This window comes from Castanea sativa, chromosome 6 (genome assembly GCF_040712315.1).
Source record: "Castanea sativa cultivar Marrone di Chiusa Pesio chromosome 6, ASM4071231v1".
In the NCBI taxonomy this organism is placed as follows: Eukaryota; Viridiplantae; Streptophyta; class Magnoliopsida; order Fagales; family Fagaceae; genus Castanea; species Castanea sativa.
The window spans coordinates 8,154,389-8,176,972 of NC_134018.1; the positions used below are offsets into that span (position 1 = coordinate 8,154,389).

At 35.1% G+C, this 22,584-nt stretch overlaps 2 protein-coding genes across 2 annotated transcripts; one reads left to right on the forward strand and one right to left on the reverse strand.

Annotated features, from left to right (window-relative positions):
• Positions 1 to 11,393: 11,393 nt before the first annotated feature.
• Positions 11,394 to 12,839, reverse strand: LOC142639377 (uncharacterized). The gene has a single exon (XM_075813570.1). The coding sequence runs from the start codon at positions 12,837 to 12,839 to the stop codon at positions 11,394 to 11,396; it is 1,446 nt and encodes a 481-aa protein (XP_075669685.1).
• Positions 12,840 to 13,928: 1,089 nt separating this feature from the next.
• On the forward strand, positions 13,929 to 15,400 carry LOC142639378 (uncharacterized). Its single transcript, XM_075813571.1, has 4 exons — positions 13,929 to 14,113; positions 14,229 to 14,402; positions 14,505 to 14,691; positions 15,029 to 15,400. Exons 1-4 carry the CDS (start codon positions 13,929 to 13,931, stop codon positions 15,398 to 15,400), a joined length of 918 nt encoding a protein of 305 aa, XP_075669686.1.
• The last annotated feature ends 7,184 nt before the right edge of the window (positions 15,401 to 22,584 follow it).

A 22,584-nucleotide genomic window follows, 5' to 3' on the forward strand; every position in this document is an offset into this window, starting at 1 on the left:
AAAAGGTTTGTTTATTAATCCATTCTTTTATATTTAGTAAATGACTAAATTAAGTTTAGTATTATTTTCCAAACAAAAAAAGTTAAGCATCTTTACCACTGACACAACAACTTTCATTACAATTTATGTAGTTGTTGAGATTATGTGTCTAAACAGTTTATCTAGTTTTTTTTTTTTTTTTTGGTTGAAAGTATACTTTTTTTGAAAGTTGTTAAAAGTATACTTAAACTTTGAAGAAGTGGAAAAAAAAAAATAAGGTTTTGAAAAATAGTATATAAATGCAAAAAGTTAAGCTTATAAATTGATGTCAAACAGACCCTACATATTATTAGTGATTTTTACATGAGTCTACCACTAAAGTTACTTTATTATCTCTAATTAACAGCTTTAATTTCTAATTGTAAAACTTGTTGTGAATTTTGTTGACCCTCCTGATTTATTGAAAGTTTAAGTCATGCTTAAATATTATAACAAGACATGAATATGCTCATAATTATGAGTTCAATAGTTGGCCCTATTGGTTTGTCATATGGTCTAACATGAGGCTAAAATATATATGTAAATATTGTTTTGATTTATTGGTAACATAAATAATTCATTGGGAAAACTACACTATACTTCATGTTTTTACGTACCCACTGAAATTTTAGTGTAACACTTAATTCTATGTGGCATTATTTTACTTGTAAAATGTTAAAACATTTGTAAAAAAAAAAATGATAAATTATTTATATGACATTTATATATTTTTTAGCTGCATTTTCACATAAAATAATACCACATAGGAATTTTGTGTTACACTTAAAAATTCTAAGAAAATTAAGTGGAACACAATTAATGATTTAGACATAAAATAATACTAATGGGAAGCTAAGTACCTAATTTTTTTTTGTTATTAAAATATTTTATTCATAAAATTAAGTAACTAATTAGTATTATGAATTTACAATATAAACTAATACAAATTAATTAAATAGCTAATAATTAATATACAACATCTAGTTTTTTTTTTTTTTTTCAAAAAATAATGAATCCAAGATATTAAAAAAAAAAACATGTAGTTTCGCTTAATGATGAGTTCAAACTCCAGCTCGCTCGTTCATGCTTAAAACAAATTGATCTTCACTTTTTAATTTTCAATTTGGCTCAACTAAACTACAAATTTACAATCCAAAAATGCTTGAAGTAGCAGAGAGCATTGTAGAATCATAAGGTGACAGTGGTGTGATTTGGTTTGTTTTTTGAATGGAATATAAGGTAGAATCAAACCTAACTGAACTAGTGTCACTACTTACTAGAAATGTTACTATAAAAGTTTTATAAATTAAATTTTAATTTTCAAATACGAAATAAAATGTAATTCATGTTAGAATTTGGGCAATCCCATTAGCGGGTATAACCTAGCCAGCAAGTTGGCCCCATTTAATGTAATTAACTCTCATATAATATAGGTCACATTGGAGTGAATTACAAAATGAGATGGAAATCTCATTTATGTATGGCCTGTTTGGGAGTTTAGAGAGGGAGGAGAGTAGAGGGGAGTAGTGGGGAGGAGAGTAGAGGAAAATGATTACCCTCCACCTTGTTTGGATGTTTTTATAATTAGTAAGGGGGAAGGGAGTAATTAGCCATTCCCCTTGTTTTTAACACTGTAATTTTATAAATATAATAAGGGTAAATTAGGTAATTTACTTTATCAATAATTTTATGTGCTCTACTCTCCCTCCAAATCTCTCCAATTTGGGGGAATTAAAAATGAGGGGGTTGGAGGTAGTTGAAACCCCTTCAAACCCCTCCAAACCCCTCTCCCTCCTTCCTTAAAAAACTCCCAAACAAGGTAATTGAATTACTCCCCTTCCCTCTACTCTACTCCCCCTCCTTTTTTAAACATCCAAACAGGCCAGTAATTCATGAAAAAATAGAATGTCTCCTTGTCTCCACCGTTCTCTCAGGCTTTTAGGGTTTTCTGCCATCGGCAAAAACTTTAATATTTTCCTAAAGAATCCGTATAAACTACAAAACTCTCATAGATTGGCCGAGGAAGACCTGAATAACATGATCTCTGGACCCATGTGCCGGATGTACACAATGACAAGCATCAGATTATGATAATTTTTCTTTTTTATAATCAGCATCAGATTAAGATATGGACATGAATGGTGGAACCATAGTCTTGAAATCATGTGAAAATATTTTTAATCATACTTTAATTGTCATATATGAGCAAAACCCTTCAAACTCCATATATATATTTTTATTGGATGTGAATTTTAAAAATTTAATTGTTAAATTGCATGCTCGTATTATATCTTCTATTCTTGCAAAAATTCAAGATTATTAAAGATTAATAATTATGTCATTAATTAAATGTATAAATTTCAAATTTTTGTCGTCTAAAATTAAGTATAAAAAATAAGTGTTTTGATCGAATAGTAAATAATATTCGATTTAAACGAAATTTAACACACATATTAAAAACATAAAGAATATGTAATCTAACAATTAGATTTTTAAAATTCACTTTCAATAAAAAAAAAAATGAGAGAAATTTGAATGATTTCTTTCAAATTAATTTGGAGAGAAACTTTGTCCCATTAAGAGCTTGAAAGAGAGAGAGAGAGAGATGACACATGGACGTTGGAATACAGCAATGCTAGATGTAGTCTCTGTTTGTCACCACTTTGATTGATTAATTAGAACTTAGAATAGTGAGAGTATAATTAGCAAACAACTGGTGGTGGAACCAGCATATGCCAAGTGTACATTGACGCAGATGGGATAACATGTTATTGCCACTAGTGTGACAATAATTGGCCCCTACCACCTAAGCATACTTTATTCTTTGTTCTTAATTTTGGGTTTTCTAATGTAATCAGAGTTTGTCCTAAGCCAAGTGTAAAGTTTTCAAATTTCAATATTATTTTTAAAGGAAGGATTAATTAAAAAATTATACAACCCCCAAAAAAAAAAAAAAATGAAGCCCTTTGAATGATCAAAAGAGATGGTGTTAGGTGGTTAGAGTGATTGGATGCAAATGCATGGGATTCAACAGGTTTTTACCTATTTGACAGGGAAGAGTTTATTTATTAGATAGTGACAAAAACCTACTATTCAACGTTACTACTTAAATTCAACCATCAAGATTTACATATTTGACTCTAGTAGCAGAGAACATGGCTTCTCCATGACTACTTTATTTTTTTAGAGTCTTCTCCTTGACTTCTTGGATCTTACTGGCTTTAACTATCACTATTTTTTTTTTTAATGGAAGGTTTAACTAACACCTTTTTTATTATTATTATTATAGAAGGTTTAACTATCACTTTGATCGTAAGCAAAAACAAGAGGTCCATATTGTTTTATTAATTTGAATATATTCTAATTGTTTCCTTTCATTAAAATTGGTTTGGAGGTGCTTACCACTAAATATTCTTAAATAAAGATTGGATATATGCTTATTTGAGTCTGAGAGGCTCTACATCTTTGGATTTAACATTTACTTTGAGGAATCAAGAAAGATTACAGTGCATGCCTAGCTTACTTTTGAGATTGTCTGAGAACATGCTATGAGTGTAGTTTCCTCCAAATAAAGAACTTAAACAATAACAAAATTAACGATAAGTTTGGCATCAAAATCAATACTTGTCTATGCACATTCTCTAACTTGTTGGTCTCTTGTAAATTTCCTGATTTACTCTTTTGATTTTGAACGTGGCCCTCCTTATTTTGTTTAAAATTATTAGGAATGAGCACCAGGACCCCTTCAGAGTTGGGTTCTCCTCTGTCCCTTATTTTGGTTCTTGCTGTTTTGTTTTTGTTTTTCTGTTCTGTTTTTTTTTTTTTTTTTAATATGTAAAGCGGCAGATATTTTAATTAAAGAAAATCAGAGGATATACAATGGGTGAGGGGCGGAGCTAGGGGGGGTGGGGGGGAGGGGTCGAGGCCCTGCCCAAAAAATACCCTTAGTTATTATAGCTAATACTTATTAAATAACCCTGCCTACTTTTTATTTTTGGGTTTATTAAATGACACTTTGTTTCATTGATCTTGAAACAGAGCACAAGTTCTAAACAAATCATTGAGGAACCATAAGTCCTCCACTAGCATGTTTTGCACTGAATTTTTTAATTTGTCCCTACTATATTATAATTTGAACCTTTTATGGGTCCACATTAACCAAAATGATAAAAATTCACATATATTACACTCAGTATTTATCTAACTACTAATAGTTTCATTCAGAACTTGAGTTTTAACTCTAAAAAAAATTCAAAATAGATCATTCATGAGAGAAATAATTCAATAGATAAATACGATATTATGAATAAGCCTTTTTTGTAGAATTTTTTTTGTATAATTAAATTAAATATCACTTAGTATTTAAATGAATAGCTTTTAATTTTTCAAATTGGTCTCAAATATTATATATTCACATAATGTGTGTAAGTGCGTGTACAATATATAAATTTTGCCCTCCCTCAACTCAAATCCTGGCTCCGCCACTCATTGAGCCATGGTGGAGAACTATCCAACTAAGTCTCAGAAATGATTTAGAGTTACAAGCATAATTTGCTAGAGACATTTAGCAATCTGATTACAACTTTTTGGAACATGGTGGAATTCACAGGGTCTAAAACAGTAGCTGTGTCATGGATTTCAAATAAAGTGCGAGCACATGTGGTAGCAACTCTTTCCTCCGAGAAAAACAAGTTGATCAATGATTTGAAATGGCCTCTGGGTTTAGTTTTTCTTGTTTGGGTAATAAAATTCTTAGCTTTTCAAAAAAGAAAAAAAAATCAATTAATAACTTCATTCTAGCACAATAGGCCTTAATGCAAGGATGTTAAGGGGCTGCTATTTAGGCTTAATTAGAATTGATAAAGGGAAATGAGAGTTGCTTAGAATAAGAAAAAAACGTGTGACAAAAGTCACAAAACCTTCTTAAGAAAAATCCATTTCTTGAAAATAGCACTAGGCTAATCTGTGTAGATGTATTAAGAAATTGATCACAAAGTAACTACAATATGGTACTTATACTAGTTGTTTGGCATTGGTAGTCTTCTAGTTCTAGATGCTTACAAGTGTCTAAGTTCTATTAGTTAATGCTTAAACAATCATCTAACTAATTAGTTACCAGAGGATTAGGATGCAATTACTTAAAATTCTCTATATCAAGCCTCCAGTTACGCATTGAAGTTCATGGAAATGTTGAGACAACGACAACTAAATATAGTCCCCTAAACTTCAACATAGTCTTGACCTAATCCGAATCATCAAAATGTGAGAGGATGAATGCTGGTGAATTTGGTAGTACTGATCCCAAACTATTGCTTTAGAAAATGAGCAAACTCACGATGTGCTTTAGGAAAGTTTCTGTTAATGTCATAAGGTTTTCAGGGTAGTCCATGCTTTTGCTGGGCTCTCATAAGAGATGGAGGGTCCTCTCCCTTGGTTTGAAGAGTACTCTCCAATTCTTTTTCTCATTGTTCTTGACAGGCTTAGGATTTTAAGTTAGGAGGGCCAAAATATAAACCAAAAAAAAAAACAAAAAACAAAAAAAAAAACTTCAAATAAATATATATATATATAGTATTAACAAACTATTAACGAAAACAAATACATAAAATTATTGTTTTTTAATACATTAGAATGCATTTATTTACCAACAAAAATAAAAGACACAAAACACCATTGGTTTTTATTTGGTTAATTTTTTGTTAATAAATTGAAATTTGTTAATTGTTGGAGAACAAAATCATAGTACAAACTAGTTTGAACAACCCAACATGCATATAGATTAAGTTATTTGGATAAAAATTTGTTAATTGTTGGAGAACAAAATCATAGTACAAACTAATTTGAAAAACCCAACATGCATATAGATTAAGTTATTTGGATAAAAATTTGTCATTTGCATGTGACTACTCTCCAAAATTGTCAATGGTCAATCACGAAGACTATAATCGTGACCCTTGAGGCAGCACAAAAACGAAACATGAGCTATAGACGTGACAAGGAAACAATACCAAGTCTCCAACAGCTAGGCAAGATTGGGTTTGTAACGTGTACTAAGCTTAAAGCTAGTACCATGAATCAACACTCACTAGTTTCAGCCCAAGCCTGAACAATGTGCCTATACCGGACCAACTTTTGAAAATAGAATTGGAGGCATGGGCTCAGCCCAGCTCATTAGCTACTTTTACTCCACGGTCCCTAAGTAGAAAGGTTTCTAATTCTTTCACTATCTCACGGTCCATGAAATATTTACAGAATCCAAGGTCCAGGATTTGATTAGTAAAGTATTTTCTGCTCAAACAAGAAATCTGGGTCCGATTCCTGCTTCAACTAAAAACTAATTACTAATTATTGTCTCGGCATGATGAGGCCTAATCACTTGAGATAATGGGGGAAGTAGGCAAATTTGCAATAAGTTAACTCATTCCTTTAAGTACTTTTTTTGAAAAAAAGCCGAGTGGTCTTTCACCTTGCAATAATATAATTAAATTTATGACATCATAAAGTATTCCAAATTTTAAATGCAAAATTAGTGTATTTTATTTGAAATTTCAATAATATATTAATTAAAAATAATATTTCATTTAAAATGAGGAGCATCCTTATTTGTTCTGCACGGTAGAGCGTCTCTTAAACCCTTGCAAGCAAAAAAGGACAAGCCCAATGACCATCACCTGAGAAGAGTGCAGTATAAACCGTAAGGTCAATAGATTGGTGAAGAATTTTTAATTTTAATTTAATGAATGACATTTTTATTCAACAAATCTAGTAGTACAACAAACGTGTGCAAACACTTGACAACTAAAGGTACACTAACATAACAATTCACAATTTTTAATTTTTAATTTTTAGTTTTTAGTTTTTAATTTTTCCTTTTAATTTAATGAATGACAATTTTATTCACCAAATCTAGTAGTACAGCAAAGGTGTGCAAACACTTGACAACTAAGTATCCATTTGGATACTGCTAAAATGCAGTATGTCTGCGTTTCAGTTTTTTTTTATTGAGAAGTGCGTTTCAGTGCTATTCAGTGGATTTGTGCACTATTCACAGGACTCACAAACCTCTTTTTTTAGCAACATTTTCATTAAAATAGGTCCCACAGTATTATTCACATATTTAAAAATTATTTTGATAGAGTGTTTTCAATTTTCAGCGATATCGAAACGGACCCTAAAAATACAAATACAATAGCACAACAAAAATGAACTTGACAATTTTAAACACTTGACAATTGACACTGTTAAAAGAAGCCCATTTGTCTCACTCGAAGAGGCAAAAATGAACTTGTTTCTTTTGGTACCTTTAATTCTTCTCATCATGGAGAAAATGAACAGAGACATATTGCTAGATTTTTTTTGCAAAATAAGGGAAAAAGCCTAATTTCCCTTCATCATGTATCTCATGTTGTTACTTTGAACTTGTCTGGTCTGCTACTATTGTTTTGTGTGGCCCTAAGCATCCTTTTCCTTTTATCATATGCCCTAATTACCAACCAAAAAAAATTATGAATTTTTTTTTCTTTTTCATTTTTTTGTGGTCTGGAATTTCATAGTGTTAAAGATATTAATCTATATTAATGTAGCTTGCACTATGACTATGGGTAGGATTTGTATTATTTGCTATACATGTGGGTTAGGGACTGATGGGCCAACATTGAGTTTGAACATCTTGGGATCCATAATCTCTTAACGCATAGGATGATAATTTTGTATAAAAAAAGTGTTACGTCCATAATATTTTCACAACAAATTAGAATTGATAAGTTGTTATTGGTTCTAATTTGAACCTATAATTGAAATTACGTTTTTACTCACATCCAAAAACAACCTGTCACTTTGCATAAAAACATGAAAATTTCCATTCTTAAAAAAGAAAGAAAAAAAAAACATAAAATTCGGAGCAGCTAAACAAACCCTTTTATTTCATAACAAGAAAGTAACAATTTTAGAGTGACAACACTTTTCACAAAATATTCAATAGCGTGTGAATGGTAAATGATAAATTAAAAACCGATTAAATTAATTGTTATAAAAAACATGGCGAAAATTATTCTCTCTGTGACATTAGTCTTTCTAATCTTCATTCCACTGCATATACTATTGCACTATAGAAAAACATATTTCCCAGTGCCATTTCCCATTTGACCGACCATGCCAGGTTCATGCTCATGCTATAGCACAATGCTATACACCGAAAACATTGAAAAACCCTCCCAAGGTTTAGGGATTTTCCCTTACTTCTGTTCTTTCTTTTCAGGGAACCAAACAGAGAATGCACTTTTATGAGAAAAGAAACTCATATATGAATCGTAAAGAAGTACCCACCAGCTTTTACCTTTCATAGAATCCATTCTAAAAGTTTTTTTTCTTCATTAATGAAGGTAAAGCTCTTTCCTTTCTCACATTTTCCAGGAAGGAGATTGAAAGGATTGTCCATCATTTATTTTCTCAGGAACCAAGCAGAGGATAGGGTTGAAGAGTCAAGAAAAATGATAATATAAGCTGGTGCCAGGTAGCCATCCATCATCTTCCGTAAGAATCCCTCAAAGTTCTTGATCATCAAAGTGATAATTGTTAAGAATGTGAAGTGAGAGAAAAAGACTAAATAGTCTGTATATTCTGTGTAAACAATAATGTACAATAGAGAGTCTTATATAGGCTAGGTATGTGTGTAATACAAGTAATATGAGTAAACTACAAGTACAGTATACTGGGCCAAGCCCAATAGGCTAATCTAGTCTAAGCTATACACTAACATCCCCCCTCAAACTCGAGGTGGCAAGGAGGAAGCCAACTGGAGTTTGGATATAAGATCTCGAAGACGACTAAGCGGGTGAGTCTTGGTGAAGATATCAGCAGAGGAGATGGAGAACAACTGGAGATTGCCTTTCTTGAGATGCTAGCAAGTGATGTGGCAATCAATCTCAATGTGCTTGGTGCACTTATGGAAGACATCATTATGAGCAACGTAGATGGCACTACGATTGTCACAATAAAGAGGAGTGACAGTGGGTTGTGGAGCATCCATGTCAGCCAAGAGTCAACGAAGCTAAACAAGCTCGCAGGTGGTGTCGGCAAGGGCATGATACTCAGCCTCATTACTGGAACGGAAAACCACATCCTGCTTCTTGCTACGCCATGAGACAAGGGAAGTACCCAACAGGAAACAGAAACCTGTAATAAAGCATCAATCAGTCAGATCACCTACCCAGTCTGCATCTGAATAAGCATGAAGCTCGAGAGAAGACCGAAAGGAGTAATGGTGACTATGATAAAGTGTGCCTTTGACATATCGGAGAATCTGAAGAACTGCAGCATAGTGTGGATAGAACGAGGGGCATCCATGAACTTACTAACCATACCCACGGTATGTGAGATATCCGGATGAGTAACAGTGAGATAGATCAGACTACCAACCAATTGACGATAACAAGTAGTATCAGATATAGGTTCACCATCTAAAGGTGTGAGCTTTGCATTGTATTCCAAGGGAGTGGAAACAGTCTTGTTGTCGGTGATGCCGGCTTTGGAGAGAAGATTAGAAGCATATTTAGCTTGGGAAAGATAGTATCCATTAGAGGATGAGGTAACCTCAAGCCCAAGAAAATAGCTGAGAGTGCCCAGATCTTTTATCTCAAAATGCTGACTAAGGAAATGCTGAAGAGAGCGGATACCTACAGAATCATCTCCAGTAATAATCATATCATCAACATAAAGAAGAATAAGAGTGATACCAGCAGAGAATCTTCAGACAAAAAGAGCAGTGTCATGAGGACTCAAAGTGAAACCCTGCTGAGTAACAACTGAGCTAAACTTCTCAAACCAAGCTCAAGGAGCCTGCTTAAGGCCATAAAGAGCACGACAAAAGTGACAAACTTGACTTCCTGAGTGTGGATAGCCAAGGGGCGGTTGCATGTACACTTCTTCTTGAAGGTCTCCATTGAGGAAAGCATTCTTCACATCCATTTGATAAAGAGGTCAATGGTGAACAGCAGCCACAGCAATGAGACATCTGACAGATGTAAGGCGAGCAACATGAGCAAATGTTTTCTCATAGTCAATGTTTCCCCATAGTCAATGCCATACTCCTGAGTAAAGCCCTTGGCAACGAGGCGAGCCTTGTATCGTTCAACAGATCCATCAACCTTGGTCTTGATCTTGTAAACCCACCTACAACCTATTACAGACTAACCAGGAGGCAAATCAACCATATCCCAAGTGTGATTTTTATGAAGAGCGTCTAGTTCTTCGTTCATAGCTTGCTGCCAAAGAGGGTCAGTATGGGTCTCATGATTGGTGTGAGGTTCATAGAGGGTGGCAAGAGCAAAAGAGCAGTGATAATCAGTGAGATAAGGGGGAGGAATGCTTACCTGGGTGGAACGACGAAGTTCAGGATCAACAGGTAACTCAGGAAAGGGTGGTGCCACAGGATCCAAGACAGGCGGGTCATGTGCCGGGGACAGAACCGGAGATGAGTCATCTGGAAAGGCAGCCAATGTCGAAGAATCCTCCATAAGTTCAGGATAGAGAGGGAGGAAAAGATCAGTAAAAATGGGAGACTCTGAGGAAGAGGATGCAGGAAACTGCTGAAGACTCGTGAAAGGACGATGTTCTCAAAACTCAACATGACGGGAGACACGAAGCCGATGAGAAATGGGATCATAGCAGTGAAACCCCTTTTGAGAGACACCATAACCAAGGAAACAATAGAGACGAGCACAAGGCTGGAGCTTTGTTCGTTCATGAGGAGGAAGAGAGACAAAGCAAGCACAACCAAAAACCCGAAGAGAGGAGTAGTCAGGGGTTTGATTGTAGAGAAGCTTGAATGGTGATTTGTTACGTGTAGTTGGTAAAGGAATACAATTAATGGTGTACACAACAGTGAGTGTTGCCTCACCCCAAAAGTGCTCAGGAAGAAAGGCAGAAATGAGAAGGGTGCGGACGACATCAAGAATCTGACGATGTTTTCGTTATGCACGACCATTTTGTTGAGAGGTGTAAGAACAAGACCACTGAGGAAGTGTACCATGACTGTCTAAAAAGGATAGGAAAGATTTATCATTATATTCTTGGGCATTATCTGATCGAAAGACTTTGACGGTGCGATTAAACTGTGTTTCAATCATTTTATGAAATGTTTGGTAAATAGACACAAGTTTAGACCTATGGTGAAGAAGATAAATCCAAGTATATCGAAAAAAATCATTCACAAATACAACAAAATATCTAGATCCCCCCTCAGTGGGAACAGGTGCAGGACTCCAAATATCAGAATGTATAAGATCAAAAGGTGTAGAAGAAAAAGAGTTACTATTATTAAAGGGCAATTTTGCTTGTTTGCCAAAATGACAGGAAGTACAATCAAATTTTTGAAACTAAACTGAACCTAAATGACCTTGAGAAGCTAACAACTGAAGACGAGATAAGGATGGATGACCAAGACGAGCATGCCATAAATCAGGTGAGGGGGTAGCAGTGGTAGCAGCTACAAAAACAATTTGTGAAGGAATCTTCAAATCATGAACCTCAAACATGCGACCAACCTTATGCCCTGTCCCAAGCACTTGACCCGTCCGAGGATCCTGCACATCCACACCATGATTAGTAAATAGAAGGTCTACGCCTAATTCACAAAGTTGACCAACAGAAAGCAAATTGAGGGATAACTTTGGAATATGAAATGTGTCACTAAGGGATAAACTAGGAGAAGAGATTGTTCCTTTATGGCTAACAGGCATAGGAGTTCCATCAGCAGTGTAAATAGTGATAGGGTGTTCTAAGGGTGCCTTATCTGAAAATTGGGATTCATCAGGAGTCATATGGTTACAACATGCAGTATCAAAAAACCAAGGTTGTTTACCTGAGGTGACAGAAAGGGCAGTGGAAGTTTGGGATAAAACCTGTTGAACTACTGCCTCAATATCAGCCGTAGTAAGTGAGGAAGGCAAAGATGGACCTGTAGGAACCGATGGAACTGAAGGACATACAACAGCTGCTCGAGGAAGAGAAGCTTTATTCTGTTCTTGCACAAATTTCTGTAGTTTGCGACAAATTGAGATGTCATGGCCTTTGGCATGACAAAATTCGCAGCGAGTACCTTTGGAAGACTGAGAGGTGGGACGCCCAAAGTTTATTCGTGGAGGAGTAGTGAACGCAACAACAGGAGGCTGTGGAGATGGTGTAGCCAAGACATGATCAGATGATGATGGCATGTGATAAGTAGGTCGACGATTCTCCTCAAAAATGAGCTCCTTGACTATAGCATCAAGAGAAGGAGTAGGAGACCGGCTCAGCAGAGAAGCCCTAGCAGGCTCAAAATCCTCACGTAAACCCATCATGAAGTGCATAAATTTACAGCGATCCCGATATTTGACAAAGAGCTCAATGTCCTTAGAACACACCAAGGAAGGATCTGCAGCAGAGAGTTGTTCCCACATAGTAGAAGTCTGAGAATAATAATCAGAAATTGACTGACTTGTCTCTTGGTGCATTTGATAAAGCTTTGATTCAATGTGGAACTCCAAGCTTGAATCATTAGTGCAATTATAGTGATCGGCCAGAAATTTCCAATCTGCCTCAGCAGTCTCGAGACGAGGAAGAAGATTATGAATGGAGGGAATAGAGGTATTGATAAACCAAGACAAAATCTTACTCTGAATACTCTCCCATTCCTCTAGGCGTTCTTCATAATCATCCACTGTAGCAGCGGTCTTTGAGGCATCTTCAGCAGCTGTGGCTTTGGATTTAGGTTTTGGTACTAGCTTAGGAATTGAACCAGTCACATATCTCCACAGTTTACGACCCTTGAGAAAGACAGTCATATTCTAAGACCATGCATGATAGCTAGCAAGACCATCCAACATAATGGTGATAGAACGTATGATATCTTGTTCGTTCTGTGGAGCGATAATGAAGAAAATGACCAAAAAACTGAGATTTAGATACCTCAAATGCAGAAACGGAGCTCAAAATCGGAATCTACGCTAAAAATTGAGCAAAACAGGTCATGTTGAAAAATTTTGACTTTGGCCAAAAAAGTCAACGGTCAACAGTGAAGGTCAACGGTCAAAGTCAACGGCTGGCGTGTGCTGACATAGGCGGATGACTCAGACGCTGACGTAAGCAAGATGACATCAGCCTAGGGCTAATGTGGACAGATGCGGATGGTCTCAGGCACGTGTCACAAGTGAAGGCGCGTAGAGGATCTCGTTCTGGCGCGTGCAGCGGGTGATGAACCTCTGGTGGCGTGTGGAGGCGCATGTAGCGCGTATTCGACAGTCAGAATCTTCAGGCGGCGTGTGTGGGCGCGTGTGAGGTCTTTTCTAGCTGTTCTTGGTTGGGTTTTGCTCGGGATTGGCTGTTCTGTCACTATATGTCTTTGCTTTGACAGTTGGATGAACAGAACGGTGAGATCCGAGAGTTGCAGGAACTGTGGGCGTGACGACGGTGACTCGCTTCTAATAGTGGCTACTAGATGAAGGCGAGGGCAGCGGAAGAACGCCGGAGATGTCCACAGGAACCAGAAAGTCAGAGGAATGGCTCTGATACCATATTAAGAATGTAAACTGAGAGAGAAAGACTAAATAGTCTGTATATTCTATGTAAACAATAATGTACAATAGAAAGCCTTATATAGGCTAGGTATGTGTGTAGTACAAGTAATATGAGTAAACTACAAGTATAGTATACTGGGCCAAGCCCAATAGGCTAATCTAGTCTAAGCTATACACTAACAGTAATAAAGCCCTTTCCTTTCTGTTATTTTCCTAAGAATCAAACATGGGCCTAGTTTTTAAGTGATATGTTGAATATGTTATCTTGAATTTAGTCCTTTGTGAAAAACCTTGATACCCCAAGAATGGTTGTAGGTTGAACCAATAGATGCCATCTTTGAGGAGAGAGAGGACCTCATGGTGTCACCAACTGGTGGCAACCCAACTCTGAGAATAGCCCATTTTCTTAAACCCTCCGTGTCTTCCATTGATGAACTTCCTTCACCTTTTCACTCTACTGAACCCACCATTTCTGACATTGAAAATTTGCCTCTTAAGCTTCATTTCAAAGGTTGGCATTGTACAGATGAGAAGTGGAAAATGTGGGTTGCAAGCTTGCATTCTAAGTACCAATCCAAATGGAAGGAAGTTGGAATATATGAATCAATAATGGGCTCCAAATATTTTATCTCTAAACACCAAGATTTGGCTCTTTAGTCTTGCTGAAAAATGGTGTCCTAAGACCAACACATTCATCTTCTCTTGGGGAGAAGCCACTGTGACTTTGGAAGATATGATGGCTTTAGGGGGCTACTCTGTTTTAAGCCCTCTTCTTACCAAAGAGATGGAAGAAATCTATGAAATCTTGCTTGAAGCACACAAAACAGTTTCGTACAGTTGCTTCAACCCTGGTCAGCATGCCTAATTGGAACATATTATGGGGAGTGGGAGTAAAGTTGAGCATGAAGCATTCCTTTCATATTGGTTGTCTAGGTTTGTCTTCCCTATGCCTCTGTGTCGCATTGAAAAGCTAAATTTTCCAATTGCAATACTCTTGGCTAGAGGAACTCGAATTGCGCTTGCTCCAACAATCCTTTCCAGTATTTATACAGATTTGGGTTTGCTGAAAGAGAAATTAGTTGCCTCAACAAAATTGGATACTGAAGAGGTTAATCTTTCTGTACCTTTTCAATTTGTCCAGCTTTGGGCTTGGGAGAGATTCCCAGCACTACGGCCAAGTCCTATTATCCATCACACAATGTGATCCAAGGCTTGCCCGTTGGTCTAAACTGAAAAAAGTGAGTACTGAGAATGTGAGGTTGGCTATAGACTCTGCAGGAGAAAGTTTTCAATGGCGCCCTTATGCTATAGCAGTCAATCATAACTGGTTGTTTCCTAAGTTTTATGGAGAAAAAGAACAGTGAGTGACAATTGATGCTGCTTTGGACAAAGAGTTGGCGTCGTTTGCTCGATGCTTAAGAGTCAATGAGCTTCCTGGACTGCACTGCATTCAACAGTACCTCCCACACCGAGTTGCATTGCAATTTGGAATTGATCAAGATCTTCCGGGTCATGTTGCTCGATACAATATGAGCCCGGGTATTGCTTGGAGCCATTACAGTAGGTCAATTGGAGATGCAAAATTGTACATACCACCACACCTTTTTGAGGCAGATGTTACCATGGGATACTTTGAGTGGTGGAAGCAATCAATGTCTTCCCCGAAAGATGAAATTAAGAATTTTGTTACCCGGCCTAGAGATTCAAAAAGAATTCTTCGAGTTTATTTTGGAAATATGGAAAATTACAATGTCTTCTTTCCACCTAGTTTTTCAGTAGAACGTTTTAAAGTGGACACTGTCAAGGAAACTAAACTCTGGGAACTTTGAGGGAGAAAAGACTGGTTATTGATGATAAGCCTTTGCCAGTCTCTTTATCTCAAAAAATGTCAACACTCAACAGCAGATGATGGAGCTCCTAAAAATGACTTGCTGATGAAACCAGAGGCAAAGGACATCAAGAGTGAAGGTTCAATGGGTGAAGCAGAGAAAAATCTGGTAGATGTAACTGTGAGAGAAGTGGGACATCCAATTCCAACCAACATTGCAGTGCATGTCAAAGACAATGATAAGGAAAGCAGTAGTAGTTGCAAAACTGAGATGCCAGGATTGGAGCTTGAGGCTCGAATAAGCAGGCTTGAGAGAGTAGTTGCTGAGCTAAAAGCAGCAAGATCTAGTAACAAGTTTGAGTGCAGGCCCGTCAAATATGAACAAAAAGCAAACCATGAACCAAATGTAAATAAATTGCCAAAACTTCTATTTTAAAAGTAATGCATTGAGAGCCTAAAAATTTTCTTCCTGAACTACCTTATCAGATAGAACAACAGTTAAGTTATTGTCATTCTCTAACAATTAGTTTAGACAACCGGACAACCCTATCTTTACATGCTTTGTTTCACCGAATTAGTCCTAGGACTGTTATATTAGAGCTGGAAGTGTCAATTTCCTGTGAAGTGTCTTGTGACTTGTTGATCTTGCCTGAAAATCCAAATATTTCAAAAGTGGCCTATCCTCCTGCTTGATTGCAAAGTTGACATGTTTTTGTAGCGTAGACTAATAGTATAGATCTCACAAGCTCTGTCATGATATTACAGGTGGAAGCTTCAACTTTTTGTCCAGAAAAAAAAAAAAAAAAGTTTTTTGTCCACAAATAACAATATTTACCATTAATTGGTTGTAAAAATGTTATGGATATTTCATAAATTTTAATAGCTTAAACTTCAAACTGACCATATTTTTGGTCTTTCACACCAATTAAAATTCAAGTTTTACATTATACACACACACACACACAAGCCTTTTTTCACGGGTGTTGGGCATGCTTAAAGACTTTTCTGAAAAAAAAATTAATTCTTTTTGTTTGAGATTTAAAAAAAAAAAAGTATGTGGGATTTTTTTAGAGTAAATTGCAAATTACAATCTTAAATTTTGGGGTTATTTAGATTTTATATCTTGAAATTTAAAAAAATTAGATTTTACATCTTAAAGTTTGCCTCTATTAGCAAAACCAGATCTTCCATTAGTAGATTCGCCTATGTAACTTTCAAATGACACGTTGGCATCTAACGTGTAACAGAGGGTTTGCTTTTGCTAATGGGGGTAAATTGTAAGGTGTAAAATCTAAGTAACTCCAAATTTTAGGGATATATTTTGCAATATAAACTTATTTTGATTTAAGGCTTTGCCTCTGTGTATGTACTCTAATTTACCGGAAAGCCCTACATATTATAAAGATATTTTTCCTTCTTCTTTTCAATGGCTCACTTTATGGGAAAAATGATCAATTTAAGTTACGTGTGATCTTTCTCTTCTTCTTCTTTTTTATGATGTTAATGTTAAATTATTCTTTCTTCTTCTTTTTAAGGAATATTTCGACAAATCAAACTTTAAATTACATTATTTTGTTACACTCTTCGTACTTACAAATATCAATATGATTGAAGAACAATAACTATTTCATCATTTTAAAAAAATTAATTTCAAGTATTTTTCAATTTTAAAATTATATGCAAAACATGAGTGTTGAATTATATAATAAATAATATGCAATTATGAAGTGAGATTTAAGTTAGACTGGGCGTAATTTGTTGCAAAATTACACAACTCAATAATTTTTTATTTTGACAAATTCATCATAGAATTAACTTTCCTTATACTCTTCATACATGCAAAATTTCAATACTATCAAAAAATATCAGTAATCGTCTCATGTTTAAAATTTTAAATTTCAAGTTTTTGGTATTTTAAAAGGAAAGTTACAAAGTCCACTCCCAAAGTATGAGTTAATTGGATTTTACACCCTAAAGTTTACCTTTGTTAGCAAAAGTAGTCCCATCTACATGGCAAAAAAATTATGCATTGGACGCTAGTGTGTTACTTGATAGCCAAGAATGTATTGACCCCCTTGTGATGAATTAATTGATTAATTATCCAAGTTTCTTAACTCATCAAATTAACATACAATGTACGTGACAATACAAACAAATCACCAACTAAAATATAATGCAGCAAAAAATAAAAGTTGGCACGGTGATTTGTTTACGAATGGGGAAAACCTCCGAGGCAAAAACCCTACTGGGTGATTTTAAGGTCACCACTCCCAAGAATTCACAATTATCATAACAAGCAGTTACAAGTAAAGGAATCCTAGTACCTTATACCAACTTACAGTTGAACCCTTACCCCAATACCCGATTGAACTTGTTCTGCAGTGACAATCTTGCATTGTATTGCATGGCTCCCAGTACGTGACTAATCAAAAGATGCGCGGATCCCAATACGCGACTTAATCACCAACTTTAGAAGGATGTTGGCTGCAAAGTTCTTCTGTTCATCACACGATAAAGATCATGAAGTTGTTTAATCACAAAATCCTACGGTGTAGAAACACAGCAGCTTCTTTAAGAGATAGAAGAATTAGGGCAAATGCTGTCTCTGGTCACAATTTGCATGAACAAAACTTTGTTTAATACTCGCACAGCCTTTGACGGCCCTTAAAATAATCGTTATATATGTTTAGGGTTGTAAGAAAAGAAATCGCAAACATACATTCATGGATTGGATGAAAATCAGAACTGAAAATCTGTTTTTCATAAATCTCAACAGATACCCTATCTGTCGAGCAACTATCAAGTTTCGTGCTTAGATAACTTTTAAACCTCGATAGATACTAGCTGTTGAGATTTAAAATATTACACTTCAATACTTGAATCTTGGACAGACTTACATGTCTTTAACACTTGAACTTGAAATCTTGTTTCTTGAAGTATTAAACATATCCTAGATCTACCCAAATACAAGTAAAGTGCATTTTGTCAAAGGATTAGCCAATTACATAAAATGTTGACATATGTTCCTAACATGAATCACATATGTCCTAACATTACTTAAGGGTCATGTACGTGAGTCCACTAACGAAAGGATTGCTTTTGCTAACTAAGATAAATTTCAGGATATAAAATCCAAGCAACCCTAAAATTTAAGGATGTACTTTACAATTTACATTTTTTTTTATACTCAAACTAATAACTTCATTCTAGCTCAATAGGCCTTGATGCAAGGATGTTAAGGGGCTATTGTTTAGGCTAAGAATTGATTAAGGAGTGCTAATCTGTGTAAATGTTTTTAAAAACTGATCACAAAGTAACAACAATATGGTACTTATACTAGTTGTTTGACATTGATAGCCTTTGATGTTTGACAAATGTTGTTATAAACCTATAGATAGAACTCACCTTTGAAAACCAGCTTGCAAGAGAAGGGTGCCTAAGAGCTTATAAACATATGGTTAAGCTTACACTTAATCCATGTGGGATATTAGGATCATAACAAATGTCTAAATCTTATTGGCTAAAGCTTAAGCAATCATCTAACTAACTAACAAATTAGTTATTAGTTACAAGAGGATTACAATGCAACTACTTGAAATGCCCTGCATCAAGCCTCTAATTACGCATTGGAATTTATTGAAATTTTGAGACGGCAACAACTGAATATAGTCCCCTTAAACTTAACACAGTCTTAATCTACTCCAGATCATTGAAATATTAGAGGACCCTCAATAGAGATGGAGGATCCTCTCTTCTTCCTTGATTTGAAGAGTACTCTCCAATTCTCTTTCTAATTGTTCACTCTATTTTTTTTTTTTTTTGGTTAATAAAATCTGTCTACTTGATTTTTTTTCTTTTTCTTTTTTAAAAGCCTAACAACTGTTGCACATTTTCTATACGTGTCACAAACCTAACAACTGCATATCAACAATACAGTAAAAATTATAACAGTTAAATTGGCATAATTTTAAAAAAAAATATTAAGTATTTTAACATGCACAATTAAATTAGCATAATTAAATACATATGAATGAAAGTAAAATTTGTCAACTTTGGAGGACAAAAGTCATAGTAAAAACTAGTTTGAACAACCCAATAATATTATGTTATTTGGACAATTATTTGTCAATTGTCAATAAACTTGACGAGGAAACAGTACCAAAGCCTACAACAGCTAGGCTAGACTGGGTTTGTAACTTGCAATAGTACCATGAATCGACATTGGCTAGTTTTAGCCCAAGCCTGAACAATGTGCCTATCCTGGACCAACCTTTGAAAAAAGAATTGGAGGCAAGGGCTCAGCCCAGCTCATTAGCTAATTTTCCTCCACTTTACGGCCCATATTCCATAAGAAAGGTTTCCTTCGTTTGTTCATTATCTCAGGTCCATGAAATATTTACTAAATAAGAGATATAGGATTTTATTTCTATCTAGACTAAAAATTAATTGATATTTTGATTTGATAATAAAATAAAATTATAATAAAAAAATGCCACAGATTTAAAATACTGTCGTATTTAAAAAATAAAAAATAAAAAGGTGTGAACATTGCAATACTTTTCCCTTCCAAATTTTATAGACTCATCAAGTGTAAGGGTGCGTTTGAATTGGCGTCTGCGTTCTGAGAGTCTGTGTTTTTGACTTCTTTTTTTTTTTACTAGTGCCTGGTGCACTATTCATGTGAACAATAACCGGAAATTATTTTTATATTGTTTTCAGTTTTCAGCAAAATAAGCGGTATCCAAACGCACACTAAGTTTGAATCTTGTCCTAGTCTAATAACTTGAGATGCAGGCGAAGTAAGCAAATGCCATAAATTAAGTCACCCCTTCAAGTAATTTATTCATTTTTCAAAGAAACCTAGTGTTCTTTCACCTTGCAATGATAGAATTAGATCCATGGCATCTATGGTGTTTTTTGTACGATTATTTTTCTTTATCATGAAGTCCAAATATCAATTGATTAGTGTAGACGAGATTTGAACTCATGAAATCCTTTATTTGAAGACAAGAAATTATACAAGATAGATCAACTAGAACATTACGGCACTTTTAAATTATACAAGCAAAAGGATCACAAATAGATCAACTGTAATTCTCTTCATTTTATAATTTGGATTAACTATTCCAAATTTTAAATGTATTTAGTGTATGTTATTTTAAATTTAAATGCTATATTAATTAAATAATAAAATTTATTTAAAATGAGTAGCACCCTTATCCACCTTTCAAGCAAAAAAGGACAAGCTCAAAGACCATCACCTAAGAAGAGAGAGGTATAAAGTATAAACCATAAGGCAAATACATAAGGTATAAACCATAGGGTAAATATTTAATTTTTCCTTTCAATTTAATGAATGGCAATTTTATTCACCAAATCTAAAAGTACAACAAACGTGTGCAAACACTTTACAACTAAAGATGCAATAACATAACAATTCACAATTCACATGCCAACAGCTGAGCTGCAAGAAATAGACATTCACTTAGCTTCTATCAAAAACAACCAAAGGAATGTTCCAAAAACTACAGAACACCCTATTTTGAATTGAATTTGTTATTTTATTTTATTTTTTTTTTTTTACGCAAAGACAGATTGTATCTCACATTCTGCAGAATAGCTCCAACAATTTCACCTTCATTAAATATTTCCATATTGATCAATTCAAATTCCAAATGTGAGGAAGATCTTAATATTGATCTCAGTATCACGCATTCCCTGCTGTTTACGTATGACAAGCTGCAACATCTTCCCTTTAAGCTTCATTATTTCCCATTCAAAAGCCTATCATGTCTGCATGTTATTCTTACCTGCCTATTAATCAAACTCATCATGTAGATCTCCAACCAAATCTTTCTAGAGAATGAACATCTAAAACATGGAAATTCTTAGGTACTCTCAGAGCATGGAGAAATGGTGTTCTCTCCTCTCACATTTATAGTGGACTCCACTATGAATATAATGAGTGGATCCCACCATAAATGAGAAGAATGAGCATCATTCTCCATACTCCAGGAATGGATCCCACCATGAATATGAAAGGAAGGAGCACAATTTTCCGTAATCCAAAAGTACCTAAGAATTACTCCTAAAACACACGTTATTTTTCATACTCAATTCTAGCTCCGTGGAAAGTACATAAGCTGTCATCTGCATAACCCGACAATAGTCAATCTTTCTCGGGTTGTCAGTAAGCCTATTCTTCATTACCAACCATATGATTAGAAAAACATACTTAATGTAAAACACTACTTTAGGAAACAAAACAAGCTTCCACCAATGAACTCTAGAGATTCAAACAAACTTCAGAGTTGTCGAAAGTGGAGTCTGATGTGTTCATTTTTATTAGATGGCATTTAGTCTAGGAACATTGCGCACATTGCATATTAAGAGGCTGTAGGTGATGTACTCCCATGTGTCAGCAACGATTAAAGGCCTAGTGCGCAAACATTGTGGCACTTTCCATTCTAAAATTGGCATAGTTTTAGAGACTTGGACGTACAGTTACTCAAAACTTATTCCAACACAAGGGGGGGCATAGTCCATTGAGTTCATTGGGTTAACTCAAAGAGGTTTTTGCACATTTTCAGATGGGGATGGCTTCCCAATCACAAGCTTGGCTAGACAAGGATCTAGGCCAGCATATTCCATGTTTAGTGCTTTGTTTTTTTGCCCAATACTTTTTTTGGGTTAAAGTTAGAGATGTGCTCGTCTCTTTAAAAAAAGAAAATATCCATGTCCAAATATGGAGAATATGGGGAAGGGTCCAAGCACCCATTTAACTGATTTAAGCTGAACTTTGTGAAGCCCACAAGGCACAGGCTACAGCTTGTTTATAAACTTCATTAGTCACTGTTATATAATTCGAGGTTTTTTTTTTTTTTTTTTTTAGGTCTAGGCAGTGGCGGAGCCAGGAATTTAGGTCAGGAGGGGCAAGATTAAAAGATAAAATTGAAAGTAAAAAACTAATCTTAAAAAATTTAAATATGAATATTAAGAGTATGCAATATACCTGTGAATATTTAAATGTGACTCAATGACTTGAATGCTTTTAAAAACTCAACAGAAACTCTAATAGCTTGTTTAGATGGAAGGTGAGTACAAGGAAGTAGAGTAGAGAGAGGAAGAGTAAGTTAAATTACCTTATTTGGATATTTTTTAAGAAAGAATGGGGAAGGATTTGGG

Bases quoted from the DNA above. Each gene is read 5' to 3' on its own strand.
- LOC142639377 (XM_075813570.1), bottom strand. From the start codon at position 12,839: ATGACTGTCTTTCTCAAGGGTCGTAAACTGTGGAGATATGTGACTGGT.
- LOC142639378 (XM_075813571.1), top strand. From the start codon at position 13,929: ATGGTGTCACCAACTGGTGGCAACCCAACTCTGAGAATAGCCCATTTT. The intron at 14,114-14,228 runs GTGGGTTGCAAG...TTGGCTCTTTAG, and splicing joins ACAGATGAGAAGTGGAAAAT to TCTTGCTGAAAAATGGTGTC. The intron at 14,692-15,028 runs GTACCTTTTCAA...TGCATTCAACAG, and splicing joins CTGAAGAGGTTAATCTTTCT to TACCTCCCACACCGAGTTGC.